A 21,060-nucleotide genomic window follows, 5' to 3' on the forward strand; every position below is an offset into this window, starting at 1 on the left:
TACTGGAGCCAAATTAATTAAGAGCCGCGAGAATAGGGGAGAAATCGTGTATTTAATAATTTACGGAAATAACCTTGATGAAAGAGTCAAAATCTTTGAAAAATCAGTGATTTATTTAGTAAATAAAAAGGTACTGTGGGGGTTAAAAATAGGTAGGATCATGCTATTATTTAAAAGTATAGATATATTTTAAATTGAGACAATAAACAAAACAAAATGAAATAAGGAAATTGAGTTGCAATCGTATGTTGAGATGTCCCACTATAATTGCATTTTTAAAAGAAATAGTGATAGATATACATCATATAAGCATTATGAGTTTTAGTGCTCCTTTCATTTCTTCTTGTGCTTCATTTGTCAGATTTTGTTGTTGTTTTCATGTAATGTCAAAAAGAGACACAAGTAGCCATCTTGACTATGAATTCACTCTTAAAACATTTTATTTACTATTGGAAGAGTTTTAGTTATTCAATTTCGTGCTCTTTGGGGATTGGGAAATCAATAGAAAGGAATTTGGAATATGCTAAAATTCAAACGTTTCCAGAGAAGCAAACGTTATACTTTGACCATACAAAGTCAAAACCTTTGAATGTTTTGGGTTGAATGAGAGTTAAAACAACATTTTCACACCCATAAATGTAAATGAAATGGTTTCTTAATGAACATTGACTTTAGTCAGCCAAAATGAATTCTTCGTTGAATGACAAAATGAAGTTAGCTACCACATTTAATATTTTTAAGTAACTAAATATCTCCAACGGTATAACATAATCAACAGAGATCCATAAAGCAAATCATATGGAAAAATTATTATACAAACAAAAAAATTTACTGTGTGTTTTCTTATTCAAAATGCTTGAAAGATGCCACTCTTGAAGAACTTGCAAAAATTACAAAAAGAGTTTCCAGTTTACTCAGACATTGTATTATGTTTCAGTCTCTTTATCTTCAATATCTAAATCTGAATCACAAATGGAGATTAACATAAAATAAAAAATGAAGAAACAAATTATTCTTTAGAAACTATTCACATTGTATCACACTGTAATCTCTGCAGAGAAGTTGTTTTGTCCTCTCCATCTAGACATCATCAAGCCAAGAGACTAACTGTTCAGTCGTTGGTCTCTGTTTAGGGTTATGGCTCAAACATAAACAAGCAACCTCAAGAACCCTAAACATCTCTTCCTCATTCACTTTACCATGAATAAACGGATCAAAAACCTCACTAGCTCGACCCTCACTCTTCATCCTCACAACCCACGAGATCAAGTCCCTACCTCCCTTGGGTTTACACATATCCACCGGTCTCTTATCAGTCAAAAGCTCAAGTAGCACAACTCCAAAACTATACACATCACCTTTGAAAGTAGCAACAGAAGCTTGTCCGTATTCAGGAGGAATGTAACCCAAAGTCCCAACCAAATCAGTACTCACATGCGTCTCGTAAGGACTCATCAGCCTGGCTAGTCCAAAATCCGCTAAATGAGAATCAAAGTTCTCGTCTAGAAGAATGTTGCTAGACTTGATATCACGGTGCAAGATGTGAGGATCACAAGCTTCATGCAAGTAATACAACCCTCTCGCAGCGCCCTGAGCGATTCTAAGACGTGTTTTCCAATCTAGCAGAGCTGGACCGTCGCTGCGCTCGTGTAGCCAGTAGTCTAAGCTTCCGTTCTCCATGTAAGAGTAGATCAAAAGCCGGTCGGTTTTGTAGAAAGAGAACCCTTGGAGTAGGACAAGATTCGGATGCTGCGCTCTCGAGAGTGTTTCGACTTCTGCTTTGAACTCTCTTTCGATCTGACCGCAGTCTCCTGACAACCGTTTGATCGCTACTTTGCTTCCGTCTGGTAACATCGCCTTGTAAACCAGACCAAACCCGCCGCAGCCGATGATGTTAGCTTGGTCGAAGTTGTTGGTCGAGTCCAAAAGATCATCAAACGAGAGATCTTTGTCGCTGTCTTGAAACAGCACCACAAGCTTAGACCCCATCTCTTCGAGGTCTTTCCGGTTCATGCTCTCTTCCTCCATCTCCGGATCAACTTCCCCTGACCTTCTACGCGCGTGCAACACGACCAAAGCGAGGAGAGTGAGGAGGAAGACCGAACCAAACGCGATCCCAACCGCCATCCCAATCTCAGCTCCTCTGCTTCTTCTTCTCGAATGTATGATCAATGTCGTTGTTCCATTCACTCCATCTTCAGAACATGGGAGCCTATGTTCCCCACAGAGATCGTTAAACTCGAAACTCGAGTTAGGGAACGTCTGAAACTGGCCACCAGAAGGTATCCTCCCCGAAAGATTGTTCCCAGCGACGCTAAACTTCGACAAGAACGTGAGCTTCTGCAGAGAACTCGGGATGGAACCGGAGAGACGGTTATTAGAAAGATCAAGAACCTCCAAGCTAGTCATACCGGACAACGAGCTAGGGATAGAGCCAGACAACGCGTTCCACTTCAGATCAAACACGTGAAGCTTCTTTAAATTACCAAACTCCTCCCAGATAGGTCCAGAGAGGTTGTTATGACCAAGCTCGATCGTCGGCGGGAAGCCAACGATCTGATTGTACTGCAAGGCTCTTGCACTCTCGTTCCTCTTCATGAAGAAAGGGAAGTCAGGAGACGGTTCATCTAACGAGATGTTACGGCTCGTGAGGCTTTGCAGCTTAGTTAAGCTCTTTGGGATCTCTCCTGTGAAAGAGTTGTTAGATAAGTCCAAGTAGAAAAGATCCTTGAACTCACCGATCCAGCTCGGTATAGCTCCGGTTAACCGGTTCCAAGAAAGATCCAACAGCTGAAGATCGTTACTCGAGCTTAACCATCTCGGCATTGAACCGGTGAGTTTACAATTCGCAACCACAAGGACCTTGAGCTTCTCGAAACGAAGAGGTTCGTCGTCGGGTAAAGCCTCTCCGTGGAAGTTTAACGTGAGAACAAGAGTCGTCAAGTTCTTGCAGCTTTGAAGTATCCTCAGCGCAGATGAGATGTTGGACAAGCTCGAGTTCGATAGCGAGAAGAAAGAAAGGCTCTGGAAGTCCTTGAAACTCTCTGGCACTTGTCCGCGAAAGGAGTTGCGAGCGAGGTTAACGTTCTTTAACCGCTTGCAAACGGGTAGATTCTCAGGTAACCGGCCGTTGAACCGGTTAGTACCTAAATCAAGAGAGTTTAAACCAACCATCGCCGTGCAATTCAATTGGAGAGGACCGGTTAACGAGTTGTTCCTCAGGTTAAGCAGATTCAAACTCGGCGAATTCGATAACGACTTAGGGATCCCTCCGGTGAATTTATTGCTCTGAGCTAGTAGCTCCTTCAGCTGAGACATCTCCCCGAACACGTCGGGGATCTCGCCGGAGAGTTGGTTCATCGAAACATCGAGACGAACGAGGCCGGAGAGGCTACCGATCTCAGGACTCAACGCACCGGAGAGACGATTCTCCTGAACGCCTAAAAGGTTTAGCCTTTCGAGACGAAGGAGGTCGTTGGGGATGTTACCGGTGAGGTTGTTCATGCCGAGGCAGAGATGCTCGAGGAGGAGGCAGTTCCCGAACCCGGGAGGGAAGTCTCCGGCGAAGTAGTTAACCGCGAGTTTTATGACTCTGATTCGAGTGGAGTTGTTGCAGAGGTGAGAAGGGAGAGAGCCGTTGAGTTTGTTGGACGAAAGGTCGAGGCTTTGCAGGGAGGGGAGGTTTACGGTGTTCGGGATCTCTCCGGTGAGATCGTTGGAGCTCAGATCGAGCGTTTGGAGAGCCGTTAGATTGAATATCGAGAGAGGGATCGAGTCTCTGATGAAGTTCCGAGAGAGGTTGAGGACCGTGATCTGATCTAGGTTCTGTAGAGATGATTCAGACAGTTTCCCCGACAGCTTTTTGTTCCCGAGCTCGAGTTTGGTGACTCTGTTGTTGTTGCAGGTGATTCCGGTCCAGCTGCAGCAATCGTCGTTGAGGAGCCAATCGTCTGGTTTTGGTTTGAGATTCGATATGAAGTCACGCAGGGCCTCGAGGTCACGTGGGTGGCACGTGAGGAGGGTCTGAGATTCCGAGGCCCAGAAGAAGCATAGTAGCAGCTCTGTGAGGACGATGACGACCACCCACGCACGCATTTCAAGGGCGGAGACAAGAAAAGGAAGAAGCTTTATGATGTTTTATTTTGCACAGAGAGAAGAACAGGGAGCAAGTGTTTTTAGTTGACCCTTTTAATCAGAAATCAATAAAACCCTTGAGGAATCTGAGAGAACACAAGATGGGTTTTTCTGGTTCTCGCCATTTTTAGCTGACGATCAATGAAGATGAAGCAAAGAGAGAGAGAGAAATGGCTACTTTTGACTTCAACACGCTAGAGACCTACAGCAAGTGGTGGGCCTTTAAATGCTAGCCTTCTTGAGAGAGAGAGAGAGTTGGTGTATTACTGAAACAGTAAAAATTAGAGGACGGTGTGTTTATAAAGGACTGAGGAGAAAGAAGCTGTTAAACAAAGGTTCCTTTCAATGTTAATAACTAGTGTTTATTTATATGCCCCTTTTATGAAAATGTCATCTTTTCTTTCAAGTCCCAGTTATAGAAAAAAAAATCTTTTTTTTTGTTGTGGCAATTATCATGGGAGTTTGATTATAATTATATCAAGTCCTATTCAATAAATTGTTTTCTGAAAGAATTATTGACATGAGAAAGTCTTTGTTTTAATTTTTCTAAATCCTGCTTTGAATAATGCTAGATGTAGCCTTGGCCTTCAACGGTTAGATGGAGGAAATTTTGGAACAACTTATGAATATGAAAATGATCGAACATATAAAAATAGAGGGTTCAAAAAAAAAAGTGACTATTGCTTCTTTTTTTCTTTGTCAACAAATGACTATTAATTTTGTGTAAGTGTTCCTTTTAAGATTTTTCTTTTATCATGAAAATTGTTAATTTGACTCATTAGAAAAAATCTCAAAGGTTGCAAGTGTTAATTTATTTATCTATATTTAGTTTTATGATTAATTGAATATTAGTTAAAACTGACCGGTGAACGGGTGAAGGAGAGAGTAACCGGTTAGGTCAGCCCGTGGAATAAAGATGAGGACAAAAGATAGATAGAAGTCAAAGCACGGATGTTGACACACCTTACAATCTCTCTTTCTCAACTACAATTTTGTTTTCTCAATCATACTATTTTTTTTTTTTTTTGCAAGTTGGTACCAAAGAATGAAAAAATACCTACAAGATATTCTTAATTTACGATCAAAGCTTCGGCATCAATCGAGATTTTCTCTGAAACATATGATACTCCAAGAGGAAAGGTATAGACCTAGTCATTTTTGTTTGTATGTTATTACCAAAAAAAAAAATTGTTTGTATGTTGAGGAGAACATCTTGCTTATGGATCATGCATATAGTTGTTGCCATTTACATCTTCAAATCAACATGTTATATTTCCAACAAAAACCAATAGTAAACAGCTAATTAATGTGATTCTCTAACAAAATAAACCACTAACTATTGTTTTCTTAGACTAATACTCACATTCTTTTATAAAAGTTTTCACTAACTATATAATTTTTATCACACAAATATAATATTTTGGCGTATAATACTTTTTTTCTTTTAAAATTAGGACAATTCTTTGTATGTTAAATATTTATATGTAACGTTAACTTTAAAACACGTTTTCTGATAGAATCAACGTTATTGGTAATTTTAAACTTTGACTTAAATTAAATTTTAAACTATATAGGATTATAAATACAATAAATTTGAAAAAAAAATTGTCGATTTAAAACTTATATTCTAGTATAATAAGATAAGTATGTTATAATTAATTTTCTTAAAAATATATTAATCGATAGTTTAAATTTTTTTGATCAAACTATAACTTTTTAAAAGATCATATTTTGTTTTATATTATTTTCTGAAATACTGACAATTTTTTTTGTATGCATTAGTAATCGGCTCAATATATCCATATGTAACGTTAACATTAAACATAATACATTTGTCGGTAGAACCTATCGTCAATTAATAATTTTAACTCAATATATCCATATGTAACGTTAACATTAAGAATAATACATTTGTCGGTAGAATTTATCATCAATTAATAATTTTAAATCCTGACTAAAATAAATTTTAAAATATTTAAGACTTAAATATAATTAATTTTATAATGAATTGTTGATTTGAGACTTAGATTCTCTTATAATGACAAATGTTATGGTTCAATATCAAAACAATGTACTAATCGATAGTTTAAATAATATTTGGTAAAATATATAAAGATTATATTTAATTTTATGATCGATTATATTCACTTGTAACGTTAACTTTTAAAACATAACTACGAGGTTTCATGCACCATGCAGTGATAATAAATTTAAGAGAATATATTATTTATAAAGTAAAATTCAAATTTAATCTTTAAATTTTTCAATATGAATATAAATATTTTCTTATAAGTTATATTTCTTTGACTTATCAGTTTTTTTTTTATTTTTAGATTTCTTAAGTTTAAAATTCAAATATATTTTGTTTATTTTGTATTATATTTATGATTATATTTATCTGGATATATATATATATATATATATATGTATATATATATGTGTGTGTGTGTATAAATTTGAGTTTATTAAATAACTTAATAAAATATGAATTATATTTACATTTAACTGATACAACATAATTTTATTAAATAACTCCATAAATCGACTAAAAGTCGTTCAAAAAACATATTTTATGGTAATCATATAATAATAAATTTAGTAATTTGGTTATTTGATTAGTATTTCTTCTTACCAATTAATGAAGTAAAGCATAGTTCAAACACATATTACTACTAATTTATGATATTTCTAAGAATTTTTACTGTTATTTATAGAATTCTTACTAGTAAATATATTGAATAAGTGTATTAGATAATAGGTTTATTGTTGTTGTATTATATAATCGGTCTACTGTTGTATTATATAATCGGTCTACTGTTGTTGTATTAGATAATCAGTTTTTGATTTCAAATTTTCTTGTTTGAGTGAGTCGGGTTGTAGTTTTAATATTTTTGTTATTTTATTTACTTGTACTTTTTTTCCATAAATTTATATATATATATATATTTTTTTGTCAACTTTTTATTACTGGGCCACAACGGGCCGGCCCAGTTGGCCCATCAGTCTCACCGCAGGAGGCGCAGGTCGAACCCGAGATGCCTGGGAAATTGACGTGGTACGCAGACCACCTGTCCTAGAAGCTCCCGGCAAGAACTTTACTATTGAAACTTAAAAAAAAAATTGCATAGGGCGTCCAATTGGACCGGCACTACCGCTGGCTGCAGATGAAAAGTTGCCACTGATTCCATCGTGGACTGCAGTGTCACAACTGCGAAAAACCAATGTCAGAGGGCCGATGCCAAATAATATTAGTCATAACTGCGAAAAACGATGACTGCAGCGTCGCTTTTGGACTTTTATTATCGTTTGATTTCTATAAAATGTATAAATCAATAGTTTAAATTGTTGTAAAAAAAGGGAAATTCTATATATTTCATTAATGAATAAAACATCCCTTATATAAGGTTTACAAGATAGAGATAAAAATAAAGAGTACAAATCCTATTCCATCTAGATTTAGGATAATTTCTAAATACATAAATGAAAAGATTACATATACAAGGAAAAAGAAATAGAGTTTCATTTTCTCTAAATCTTGTGGTCGCCTCTCTTTTTCTTCTAAGGCATGCGGCCGCCTCTCTCTCATCTCTCTAGGGTTTCGGCTATGTCTCTTTCTTCTAGGGTTTGGGCCGGTTATGTAGAGGTGTCAACTGGGCGGACTGACCATGGGCTATGGACATGCCCAATTAATAAATGGTCCAACTAGACAAAAGACCAATTGGTACACGGTTCAATTGGGCGAAGACCAAATGGACAATGGGTGTCCATGGGCTTCCTAAAACATAATTTCATGAGTTTAATAAAAGAAAACATAACTCTACAATTTAACCCAAAAAAATTGTTTTATCGTTAAAATAAAAAATTAACGATTTTGACGGAAAACGTAATTTCACAATTTTGACAGAAAAATGTATTTCATAAATTTGGCGGAAAATTTTAATTTTTCGGTTTTGGTGGAAAAACACAATTTCTCGGTTTTGGCGGGAAACACACAATTTCTCAGATTTTGGCGGGAAAACATAATTTTTCGGTTTTAGCGGGAAAATGCAAATTTTCGGTTTTAGCGAGAAAACACAATTTCTCGGTTTTGACGGGAAAACGCAATTTCTTGGATTTTGACGGGAAAATACAATTTCTCGGTTTTGGCGGGAAAATATAATTTCTCGGTTTTGGCGGAAAAACACAATTTCTCGGTTTTGGCGGGAAAACGCAATTTCTCGGTTTTGGCGGAAAAACACAATTTCTCGGTTTTGGCGAAAAAACGCAATTTATCGGGTTTTCCGGAAAAAAATGCAATTTCTCGGTTTTGGCGGGAAAATGTAATTTCTCGGTTTTGGCGGAAAAACGTAATTTTTCTATTTTTGCGGAAAAAATACAATTTCTCGGTTTTGGCGGGAAAACGTAATTTCTCGGTTTTTGCGGAAAAATGAAATTTTTTCGATTTTGAGAGGAAAACATAGTTTTACAGTTTTGATAAGAAAAAAATTACTTTTATAATTTTGGAAAGTAAACATAATTTCAAAATTTTAGAAATAAAATCTAAACTAATAAGTAATAATTAAAAAATAATTATAAATATTATTGGGTGTCCATGGGCATGCCCATTTGGACATGGTCTCTATTGGTCTTGGACATTTGTTGGACCATTGTCCAATATGGACCACCCATTACTGCCCAAAACTGAAATGGTCCAAATGGTCATGCCCAATTGGGCCATGGACGGACCATTTGACAGCTCTACGGTTATGGACCGGGCCGGTTATAGACCGGGCCGGTTATGGACATTCATCACTTGATTTATAACACTCCCCCTTGGATGCCATAATCATACATGATTGTAATACGCTTCGCGTTGCCTCATTAAAACTTTATCAGGAAAAATTCAGTGGGACAAAACCATGATGAAGGAAAAGGAGTACAACACGTACTACTCCCCCTGATGTGAACCTCAGTGGAAGTTCTTTAGTCTACGCATCTGATGCGTGATCTTCCTGAACGTGCAGGTGGGAAGTAAACAAATCGGTCAAGTTATTACTGAACCGTAATTGGACCATTTTGCCCTCTTCGGCCTTTTCTCATGTCCTTTGACATCGTGTGTCTTAATAAAGTAGATGTGCTGAGCAATGCGGATTGCATTGTACTCGGAGATCAATGTCGGCTCTTTGCAAACTCATGTGTGCATGAGTCTTTGCAAATCGTGTGTATATGGACAATATACCGAGCATGGTTCCATGAATTAATAATCTCAGGTTGTAAACCTATGATCCAGTGTATCTTCTACACAGATGTGTACCAATGTCTTGTCCATTGATCTTTCTCTATTATCATGTTGAGTCATAGATCTCAACCACATAAGCTCTCGAATACATTGGCTATTATGATTGGTTATGATGATAAAGTGCAGACTACCATCGACCATAATATATTTTGATCGATTCATCTTTTGAATTATAGACATTGTCTATATATGTCCGCAACTCGTTCCATGAGCATCCAAGATCATTGCTGCAAGGATTTTACAGTCTTATCAAACTATGGCTCTGCGGCCAAATACATTCGTGGACCTCGGTTATCAATCTCTCTTACATTCGGTAGTGCCATACGTATCAGACATTGCAGTCCTTTATCCATATCTTGATGGCATCCTATGACCTCTCTGCCGTGGATCATATCACACACTGAATATACATTAGGTCATGGACTTCGATCACACATTCTTATAGACTGCAACCTATTGGTATCCGATCGAGAAGGATAGATTAAATGTCTCCTCTCAGCCTCACAGCAGCAGCAGACTGTTCTGCTATGCCGGATCCTTATCTAAGGGATCTGATGTTGGATTGGTCTATCCGGAGAACATGCTATCCGAGGTAGCAAGCTGAGGCAATCTGAATTACCTTTCTTTGGGCTGATCTTTCTTTCCCACTAGCCCGTACTACAATCTAATCGGTCCATGCTAGTGTCACATATCTGTATAAACCTTTTAACCTCTCTTTAGGTTGGTTTAGTATAAACACAAGGAATTCGAATTTCTTTATTAGTTTACATATGGACTGAATTTGATCGTTCTTATAGAACTCCTTTACTAGTATTACATACTATATGCAGCTGCTTTGTTTCAGTCCATGTATAGCTTAGGAACAATGTTGTCTTTTATCCAGTGATATATATGCTGCTTACTACATCTTTATTTGTCAATCTAATTTCTTTCTTATGACCAGACCTTTGTCAATTTCGAAATTGTGTAGCAGCATCCACCACATAGGAGTTTATCTCCTTATAATCTGTTCCATGGTCTCTGTGAGTATCCTTGTGTAACAAGCTATGATCGTATGCTGTTAGTAGGAAACATGAACACCTTTAGACCTCGTGATCATGTACCATATCTCACGGTTTCTTTTCCCTCACAAGACCCATCTATTTCACTGGTTTATATCAGATGGCGTTTTGTATATGTATGGTCAATACGCCTATCTCTTCTTTATAGATACTTTAAACTCCACATTTATCCTTTTTAATCTAATCTTTAATCTTTATGAGTACTCTTTCGTGGGTTTTGATCCTCGTTTATATCTTTATGTTCAAGTGCTACTCTCTTATGTACAAATATATCTTTATGTGTCGACACTTATATATGGTTCCATTGTGTTCCAGACATGATCTAATCGATTTGAGATTTCATTATCCAGGACCTTTGTTACCTAGTAGCTTGGCATCCCAAACTACATGGTTTGGTACCTTAGATGTTTAGCAGCGCAGCCTTTTCTCAATGTCTGGTCTGGTTTCCTTATGACTTCGGATTTGTATTCTATGCACCTTTCTCTTTTTCTTTCTGAGGTTCCTTATCTTATGAAACACTTTGGTCTATCTTGTATAGACTCTGTAGCAACTTGACTGTGTCTATTTCTAGGACATCAGATTTCGTTTGGTGCTAAGCTGGTTATGACTTAGTCATTCTTTTCTTTTCTTTTCGGGCCAGTGTCTGGCATCTCGATTAGCTAGCTATGTATAATCTTTTCTTTCTTTGGACGTCTATAAGTCTAATCTGAGGATCTTTGCCAAGACAATAATGGTTGATACCATTCTGTTTCTTATCATTCTTTACTTTTTACCAGCTTATAGCTTTCTCCTTTTAATGTTGGATAGTTGGATTCATTGATCATGCAATCCGTGTACCTGGCCACTTTCTGATCACCCATATTTGGCTCAAAGTCTCTTAGAAGTCATGGGAGAAAGTCATACTCTTATCCAACATATATTCCCAATCCACTTCTGAGGTTCCATCTTAGACGGCACATATGTATGTGGTGGTTTATTCAAAGTCTCTTAAGATGGTGTATGTGTGGTTTATGACCCGTATTCAATCTGAGATGAGAATATATATGCTCACTTATATGGCCTGATATATTTTCACTTTATATAAATGTAAATCCATGATGTCCCTAAGCCCTAGGATGGATGTCTGATCCTTATAGGTAATGGACTGCACGGCCAAGCCGTTTATATCATGGTCATAGACCATGGTTCACGAATTTGTTCACGAATTTGTAGTATTGATCATGTATCACGGGTTTATCCTCTCTCCCCTTCATGAACATACTATAATTTCGTGATGTAGGACAATAAAGCCTAATGAGTTTCCCTTTGTGTACATGTTTCACAACGTGAGATCTTATGGGATAACTCTTTGTGCCTTCTCAATATTAATCTTTGCATCAAGTTTAGACTATGATGGCTAATCCGGTCTTGCCATAAAGTGTATAATTTCCGTGGGATATATCAGTATGATCACCACGGCTCTTGCCTCTTATCATACTGATCTGTAGCATAGTTTTGATCAGTAGATTACATAGGTATAGTCTTGACCACTTTATTAAAAGGGTCTAAGGCGTTTTCTTTCTTTCTTAAATCTGAAGGAACTTGTTTCCTTTTGCCCATCGTTTCTATTTGGAAACCATTTTATTATAACTCAATGGGTCATACATTCTTGGGTGTATATAATGCCCTTTAGGCAATGCCTTGGCCATATATTTCTTACTAGGCTACTATACCCGTACTATAATGCCCTTTAGGCAATTTCTTTATCAATAAAATCATTCACATTATCAAGCAAAACCAGGCAAGATATAAAAGCAATGAACTCAAAGCATTTCATAAAACAATAAGACAAGATGTCGATTTTAGTCTTTGAGACAATCAGAAGTCTCAAAATCCAAAAGGTCATCCTTTTCAAGGTCGGAATCATCATCAGCATCATACCCGGTATCATGAACCATATGGACTTCCGGGTTCTTGTTCTTAAGGCTCTCTTGATAGAGCTCACATAGATGTTTAGGAGTTCTACAATTCTTGGCCCAATGGTTACTCATCCTGCATCAGTGACAAGCTGATTTGGTCGAGTTAGACGGTTTGGATATGCCGCCTCGACCATGGCCATAACTGCCTCGGCCACGGCCATAGCTGGAACCACGACCACGGTTATTGTGGTTTCCTTGCCGGCCATATGAGTAGTTGTCACGGCCATGTCCTTTGTATCTACTACGGCCTTTGCCGTGTGATCTCTTATCATCATGGACGTGGTTGCACTCTTTGGGATCTTTCTTTTCAGCCTCATTGGCTTCTGGTAATGCTGCTGTTCCGATGGGTCTCATCTCACTGTTTTTCATCAGGAGTTCATTATTAGCCTCGACCAGGAGTAGGCACGAGATCAGATCAGTGTATGAGGCGAAGCCTCTCTCTCTATACTGCTGTTGCAGCAACACGTTCGTCGAATCGAACGTGGAGAATGTTTTATCAAGCAACTCTTTCTCGGTTACTTCCTCACCACAAAGTCTCATCATTGAGACTATCTTAAACAATACTGAATTTTATTCATCCACAGACTTATAGTCCATGAATCTGAGATTCTTCCACTCATGTTTAGCCTTTGGTAATAGCACCATTTTCTGGTGATCATATCGTCGCTGTAAAGCGGTCCAAAGGTCTAGTGGATTCTCCATGGTGAGATACTGATCTTTTAGACCCTCAATGAGATGGTGGCGTATAATACTTATAGCCCTGTACCGATTCTTATCAGTCTCATTGTTGCCCTCGATGATAGCATCACCAAGTTCCTTTGACCTCAAATTAATCTTTGTGTCAAGTGCCCATTGCAAATAGTTGTCTCCGGAGAGATTAAGGGCAGCATAGTCTAGGTTTAAGATTTTTGACATCTGAATCACATTATCATTCGAAATTTAGGGTTTTACAATGTGATCGTGTGGCCGCAATACAATCAATAATCTCGGCCACAAGCAAGTCTTATACAATCATGTTTTCAAACAATCTAAAACGGCCATGGTGCGATCAATCATAGATTCTATATTAGGCCGCACGGCCATACAATTCTGATGCAAACTATTCAAGTTTATACGATCTATATGTCATGTTGGTCGATATTTTAAAACAAGACGAATGCAATTCATATTCAGTTTTATATGTTTATGCAAATAACCCTAATCAATCGGTTTCTTATTATGAAAATTAGAGTTTTGATTTAAGCAATACTAGAATTCGATTTTAGCAATATGAGATCAAGGTTTCAAGGCCTTAAGATTTTAGTTTCGAGATTCAATCAATCTATTAATCTTAAAACTCAGATCATCAATCATTCAATCAAGCAAGAATAATTTAAAATCGATTTCAAGCTTTAGGGTTTTAGGGTTTTCGATTCCAAGATTTAGGGTTTTCATAATTCAAATCAGAACAATCAATCAACATGTTCTAATGGAATCGATTTCAATTTAGTGATTATAAGATGATCAGTTTTAGGTTATACCAATTTTTAGGGTTTATCAAGAACATTGGATTTCCATAATAATGGATTAGGGTTTTAGGGTTTGATCATTATGTTCTTAGATTAATCGGTATACCTTTTTTTGTAGGGTTGAAACCGGACCACCAAAGAGAACGGATGAACTTCGAGCTGCACACGGACGGACGCGAGCTGGCTGTCGTCGGATGCGAGCTGAACGGGACGGGACGCGTCTGCTTCCTATCGGGTTTGCAAGCGGCTGATCGGGATTGCGAGTTGGTTGATCGGGAACACGAGCTGGCTGTGATGCGAACGGAAGCTGAGGTCGTCTAGGATCAGGAACACCTTAGGGATGGAGCTGATCGGTTGCTGGCGAGCTGGAACGCGAGCTAGGACGAATTAGGGTTCGTCGGGATTAGGTTAAAGTTGCCGGCTAGGTTAGGTTTAAGGGATTGGCGATTTTAGCTTAGATTGCAGAGAACAATCGTGCTGATAACATGTTGTACAAGAATCGGAATTCTATATATTTCATTAATGAATAAGACATCTCTTATATAAGGTTTACAAGATAGAGATAAAAGGAAAGAGTATAAATCCTAATCTATCTAGATTTAGGATAACTACTAAATACATAAATGAAAAGATTACATATACAAAGAAAATGTTCCTTTTCTCTAAAGCTTGTGGCCGCCTCTCTCTCTCCTCTAAGGCATGCGGCCGCCTCTTCTCCTCTCTCTCTAGGGTTTCGGCTATGTCTCTTTCTTCTAGGGTTTGGGCCGGTTATGGACTGAGGCGGTTATGGACATCCATCACTTGATTTATAACATAAACTTTATTCTCTAACTAGATTTTGATCCATCCTTTTAAGGATGGGTAGATTATTTGGTTTATATTTTTTTTTAGAAATTTAATTTTTATATTTGTATTTTTTAGTCATATTTGTATTTTCTTTTGTATAATATTTCTCTTAAATGATTAATAAGAGATTTTAATAATTGTATTAAAATAGTTGGACCATACCTATTTTAATATAACAGATGATAAAAACATATCATTTTTGATGAAATAAAACTAAATGTCTCTTACTTATGCCATAATTTATTTATTATTTATAAGTAACTGAAGACAATATAGGAGGTGAAGGGTGAAATGAACATAGATATGAAACACTATATATATTGCTTACTAGATTAATTAGCCTACATTCAAAGTTGGATTACCATATAAGATTTTTTTTGTTTTTGGTAAATAAGGCTTACCGTATAAGATATTACTAATATATAATTCTAGTGTGTGGATGATCTTTCATAAAGAGATTAAATATGTTTTACGTAGAAAGTTAACATACGGTTCCAAGATACATAGGTCGATATCTGTAATGAAGGAGACAGCCAAAGCATGTGACCTCAACTATTCGTCTCTATAATTAATCCTCCATACCATGTGGTTCGTAATGGCTTTGATATAATCTTTTTCGCTAGAGACTTCAATCTTTTGTTTATGTACTCATAAAATCTCTTAAGAAAATTAAGTTTATTATATAGTTCTACACTTTTTTTTTATTGGTTCTACACTTGTATTGCAGATTTTGATATTAAAAAAAAACTATAAATAGTGAGTTTAATTGGCGAGAAAAATTTGTTAATCGTTTGAGACTTCTACTATCTTAGACTAATATTCGCAAGTCTTTAAAAAAAATACTAAGTTGTTGGTTTAGCACTTATATTATACATTTGTAAAATACTATAAATAGTGAGTTTGATTGGTTAGAAAGAGAAAAAAAGATAGTAGAATTCGTTAGATCTCTCTTGTGTTAGTGTTCTAAGAGTTCTTAAGAGATAAGTTTATTGGTTCTAACTTCTATTGTTGCCTTTTAATAGAAAAAAAAAGATAGTAGAATTCTTTAGATCTCTCTTGTGTTAGTGTTCTAAAGACTTTATCAAGTTTATTGGTTCTTACTTCTATTGTTGTCTTTTAATATACTACAAATGAAATAATTTCTTTCACAACATGTAATATACGGAGTTGAAAGAACCAAACAACGCAATCACAACTTAAACCAGAGCACAATTCTTAAATCGCAAAAACAAGTAAAGATTATCTTTGTAAGGACCAATTTAGCCAATAATTTATTTTATAAAGGCCTTGAAGTTGTAAATTAGAGCCCATTAAAATAATGAGATATTTATGAATAATGAGATATTTATGGACACACTTATACTTAGTTGGTCAGGGCTTATTTTTGTACTAACCATAAAAAAAAGGAAATTGGTTAAAAAAAGGGAAATTGGTTTTCTAGAGAGAATGAAGAGAGAGATAGGGAGAGAGAATTGGAGAGAGAGAGAGAGAGAGAGAGAGTGTTTTTGGTTATTTAACAAATTTGGGTTTTTTTTTTGGAGAAATTTTTGGGTTCACCTCTTAGGTGAACCTCTAGATTCACCAACCAATAGTGTTTGAATATTTGATATTTGATATCTTTTAAAAAAAGAAACAAAATTGAATTTCCAAATAAGATTATATTTTTGAAATAAAACAATAAAAATACATAAAAATAGTTAAAAAATAAATCCTAAACTCCAAACTCTAAATTATAAACCTTAAATCTTGGATAAACCGTAAACCATTAGAAAATTTTAAATCCTAAATCATACATTAAAAACTAAATCTTAATAACACTAAACCCTAAACCCTAATCACTAAACCCTAAACCCTTGGATAAACCCTGAACCCTTGGATAAATCATAAACTCTAAATCAAAAATATTTAAAATTAAACCCTAGAGTTTATGATTTATCCAAGGGTTCAGAGTTTACCCAAGGGTTTAGGGTTTATCCAAGGGTTTAGGGTTTATTGATTAGGATTTAGGGTTTAGTGTTAGTAAAATTTTGTTTTTAATTTATGATTTAGGGTTTAAGATTTTCCAACGGTTTAGAGTTTATCCAAAGTTTAAGGTTTAACGTTTAGGGTTTAGGATTTAGGGTATAGGGTTTAGTATTTTGCTGAAGATTTAACAATATTAATTTATTTATTTTTGTAACTATTTTTATGTATTTTTATTATTTTATTTTAAAAATATAATCTAATTTAGATATTTAATTTTATTTCCTTTTTTAAAAGATATCAAATATCAAATAGTTAAACACTATTGGTTGGTGAACCTAAAGGTCCCAGGGGGTGAACCCAAGAATTTCTTTTTTGTTATAGGAGCAAATTTCCCTTGGTTATAATCATAACAAGAATCCCGAAATTTGTTTTGTCCACAAATCAAAATAACGATCTTTTTTAATAGAGCCGCTGACTGACCAATAGTCTGGTAGTGGCTATCAGTAATCCTTCCAACTTGGCACGCAAGCCTGGAATCTCCCCAAGTATGAGGTCAAAAATGTGTTTCTTAGATTTAATCAATTTCGAATATATTAAAAGACGTTCTGGAGAAATTTTGAAGGAGCTTGAACATATAGTAATTATCTTTTTTTTGACACTAAGGGTATGACTGGTTTCCCCGCTACCATCCGCAAACACAGTTTTTACGGTTGGTAACAGTTGTTGGCGTTATGCAGCAATCACTTAAATCGCTCTAAACCTCATAAATTTAGAAGATGGTTTCAGCTAACGTTTGCGGGTGATTGCGGGAGGATAATTTTTTTTTTCTTTTTTTTTTGAAAACAATATAAATAAAAAATAAAAATATTCAATAAAAATTTTAACTAGAATTATAAAAATACTAAAATATATGTATTATATTTTAATTAATATTATAAAATTTAAAATAAAAATAATTTCTATATTTTTCAAATTTAAAACTATAGCTTTTTAAATATAATTTTTATATTTATTATAATATAATGATTTCTTGATATTTTTATAATATAAAATATAAATATTGTTATTTTATTATTTAATTGATGATGCATTTGGTAGTTAACTACATAAGTATCTCGTAAACACACCAATTTCTAACCGCATAACCAGTCGTACAAATCTCTTAAAACCGCTAGGAACCGCAACCACCCGAATCCGTAAACTCCCGCAACCGCAGCAACCGCGTTTGAACCAGCCATGCCCTAAGTTGTTGTCATTCAAACATTGGTACACAAGAAATAATTCTTAACTTCTTAATTTGCATATCAAAAACTCCAAACTGTATAAAATAAACTCTACTAGCAGTAGCAGCGAATACAAAAAGCTTTAAACTCTGTTGAGTACTTAAAATCAGATGTTTGATCACTTAGCTATCACCATTTCTTCTTCTCCTTCTATCATGGGCCTTATCTCGATTCCCTGCAGAATCAAACCACTCTTCAGATTTCCCTTCTGAATCTCCATAATAGAAAACTCAATCTCATCACCATCATCATCACAACCTCCATCACCGTTGTAAAAATTCCCAAGCTTCACTTCACTCCACCCATCTCCTCTCTCCTTTGGCTCCTCCACACTCCCATCAGCTTCCCTCTCATCTTCAACTTCTTCCACCGTTGTGAGCGAACTACTCGAGTAACAACAACCATAACCACCGCGCAGGTACGTACCCTTTGGTTCGAGTAACACAAACGTTTTGCTAGCAGCTTCCTCCCCCACAAACCCGACTTGAGCTTCCATGGGCGTGTCATCTAACCCGCGTGATCCACTCCCTCCTATCTTGAGCACTGCGTAGACAAAGTAATGTGTCCCCTTGGAAAGCATTCCGCAACTTATCTTTCCCCGAATCTCAAACCAACACACGTGACGAAGCTTCGCTACTTTCTCAAACCTGATTCCACAGACACAAACATAAAATAAAATAAAAGATCATCATGTAAAACTGCACAGTTGCTAGAACTTACTTAGATTCAGGATCTTTCTTCCATTTCCAATATTCAGGAGCATCAATCCATGCGATCTTTAAATCCATCGCAGATAACATGTAACACTTCTTCCCACTACCTTTCTCTAACCAAATGCTCTGAGTCAGAACATCAAGACAACTTTAAAACGAAACCCTAATTTTCACACATTTTCCTGAATCAAATTCGATTAAAGTCTCGACCTTTTTGCCGTCGTCGATTAGAACGGAATCATCGGCGAGAGACATATAAATCTCCTTCTTCGACGAGAAATCCACCGATCGAGGAGGAACAAGAGATGAGTAGTCCTGAGGAAGAAACTTCTCCCAAACCAAATCCGATTCAGCCGCTGACTTAACCGTTTTCGAAACCGAAGCCGCAACGCAAGCATCTCGCGGCGATGTATGAGAAACCACCATCGAGATGCAATCTTCCGGCAATGTATCCAACCGCGCCGAAGCTCCGATAGAAACAATCTCATCGTTCCGGCTACTTCTTCCGCCGGAGTTCGAATCGCTGACTTGAATTTGCTTCATACCGTTTTTCGAATCTTTCGTTTTGAGAGTATCTTTCAGACAAGGATGTGATGTTCTCTGTCTTGGACACGAAGTGGATCTTTGGTTTGTTTTATATATCGGTTTCGTGTAAGACCCCTAATACCGATAATACCCTTAATACGCGGGTAAGATAATTTTTGTCTCAGAATAAAAGATTTTGTCTCTGTCTAACAAGTAACAATCAGTCAAAAGTCAAAACTCCTAATATAGTAAAGTAAAATAAGAGTAAATAGGCTGTATTATTTTGAAAGTAAAATGATTCATGAATCTAAGAGCAGACTCATTGGGTAATATCTCATTTAGATCTATCAAATAAAGTATCAACATCTTTAAAACAATTTAAATATATAGTTAAACTAAAAATATTAAGCCTATAGTAAAGTAAACGGTTATTTCATTCTCTAACATATCGTGAAAAACTCAATCTATACATCAAATATACCACCATACAAATATATACATATACTTTCAAAAAAATTTAAATAACATACATTTTATTTCATTTTTGGTAAAATTATATACCAGCCGCATCATCAACTACCACCTCATTAAATTTTGTTGATGTAATCAACTAATTTTTATCATTACCTTAGAGGTGAGGTTGATGAAGTTAACTAGTCAAAAGCAATCTAGACATCGAGAAGTATACCTCGCCAGAGCTTCCATGCTTGGCTAGTAGTGCAGAACAGGATTCCAACATGCGACGGACTGATTAGTAAGGGCATCCAGGTTCCGTCTTTCTGCCTTCTTTGTAACACAAACGATGAATCTCGAGACCATCTTTACTGGGAATGTGACTTTGCTTTTGAGCTGTGGCGCCTTGTTGCAGGGAGATGTAGGAGCATGCCAGACCGACGATGGGAGAACTCCCTAGACCAGATGCTATCTCTCCCGCCGCCAACAACTACTCGATCTCTGATCCTCCTTGGATTGCAGGCGATTATCTATTGGATCTGGAACGAACGCAACAACCGCCTGCATGCAAATCAATTATGATCAGTGGACTCACTCTTTTCAATTATCGATAATCAGATCAGAAAAGAAATTCAGAGCTCCAGGGATGCAAACCCAAAAAGATCTTTGGCGATGATGCAACAGTGGATTCGATGAGCAAAGGAACACATCAACAAAACTCTTCTCCGGTTTCCTTCTGAATCGTCTTCACCAAACTACGTCGCAAGTCCCCTTCCGATTTCTCTGATTCAAAACATCAAGAATCTGACAACTTTAAAACGAAACCCTAACTTTCACACATTTCATGAATCAAATTTGATTAAATTCTACACCTTTCTGCCTTCGTCGAACAGAATAAATCATATAAATCTCATTCTTCGACGAGAAATCCACTGATTGAGGAACAAGAGATGAGTACTCCAGCAGAAGAAACTTCTCCCAAACCAAATCCGATTCAGGCGCTCACTTAACCATTTTTGAAACCGAAGCAACAATGCAAGCATCACATGGCGATGTATGATAAACGACTATCGATATGCAATCTTCCGGAAAAGAACCAAACTGCACCGCATCATTCCAGCTAATTCCTCCGCCGGAACTTGAATCGCCGAGTTGAGTTTGCTCCATAGCGTTTTAGAATTTAAGATGTTTGGAATCAGGATACCATTGTTGATAGTCTTAAGTCTTACAAGAAACAGATATACAAACAAACATACATTTTCTCTCGACGTCATACTTCAGCTACTAATATAATAAGGTCTGGACAAAATATCCGTAAATTTTGATTTGATTAATT

The 21,060-nt window shown here is 36.3% G+C and overlaps 3 protein-coding genes across 3 annotated transcripts; all 3 read right to left on the minus strand.

Annotated features, from left to right (window-relative positions):
- Positions 1-853: 853 nt before the first annotated feature.
- On the minus strand, positions 854-4,380 carry LOC106411078 (phytosulfokine receptor 1). Its single transcript, XM_013851763.3, has one exon. It carries the CDS (start codon positions 4,093-4,095, stop codon positions 1,081-1,083), a length of 3,015 nt encoding a protein of 1,004 aa, XP_013707217.1. The 5' UTR covers positions 4,096-4,380; the 3' UTR covers positions 854-1,080.
- An 8,129-nt stretch (positions 4,381-12,509) lies between these two features.
- On the minus strand, positions 12,510-13,346 carry LOC106408103. Its single transcript, XM_048764216.1, has 2 exons — positions 13,018-13,346; positions 12,510-12,789 (listed from the first exon to the last, which is right to left on the minus strand). The coding sequence occupies exons 1-2, from the start codon at positions 13,344-13,346 to the stop codon at positions 12,510-12,512; spliced, it is 609 nt and encodes a 202-aa protein (XP_048620173.1).
- A 4,451-nt stretch (positions 13,347-17,797) lies between these two features.
- LOC106407423 (F-box protein PP2-B1-like) lies at positions 17,798-19,398 on the minus strand. The gene is made up of 3 exons (XM_013848279.3): positions 18,957-19,398; positions 18,754-18,872; positions 17,798-18,680 (listed from the first exon to the last, which is right to left on the minus strand). The coding sequence occupies exons 1-3, from the start codon at positions 19,287-19,289 to the stop codon at positions 18,152-18,154; spliced, it is 981 nt and encodes a 326-aa protein (XP_013703733.1). The 5' UTR covers positions 19,290-19,398; the 3' UTR covers positions 17,798-18,151.
- Positions 19,399-21,060: the final 1,662 nt, after the last annotated feature.

Source organism: Brassica napus, chromosome C7 (genome assembly GCF_020379485.1).
Source record: "Brassica napus cultivar Da-Ae chromosome C7, Da-Ae, whole genome shotgun sequence".
Classification (NCBI taxonomy): domain Eukaryota; kingdom Viridiplantae; phylum Streptophyta; class Magnoliopsida; order Brassicales; family Brassicaceae; genus Brassica; species Brassica napus.

Excerpts from the sequence above, each read along its gene's own strand:
- LOC106411078 (XM_013851763.3), bottom strand. The coding sequence starts at position 4,095 with ATGCGTGCGTGGGTGGTCGTCATCGTCCTCACAGAGCTGCTACTATGC.
- LOC106407423 (XM_013848279.3), bottom strand. The coding sequence starts at position 19,289 with ATGAAGCAAATTCAAGTCAGCGATTCGAACTCCGGCGGAAGAAGTAGC. Across the intron at positions 18,873-18,956 it reads TAATCGACGACGGCAAAAAG|AGCATTTGGTTAGAGAAAGG; the intron begins GTCGAGACTTTA and ends GTTCTGACTCAG. Across the intron at positions 18,681-18,753 it reads AAGAAAGATCCTGAATCTAA|GTTTGAGAAAGTAGCGAAGC; the intron begins GTAAGTTCTAGC and ends CTGTGGAATCAG.
- LOC106408103 (XM_048764216.1), bottom strand. The coding sequence starts at position 13,346 with ATGTCAAAAATCTTAAACCTAGACTATGCTGCCCTTAATCTCTCCGGA. Across the intron at positions 12,790-13,017 it reads CTCAGATTCATGGACTATAA|TGAGATGAGACCCATCGGAA; the intron begins GTCTGTGGATGA and ends GATGAAAAACAG.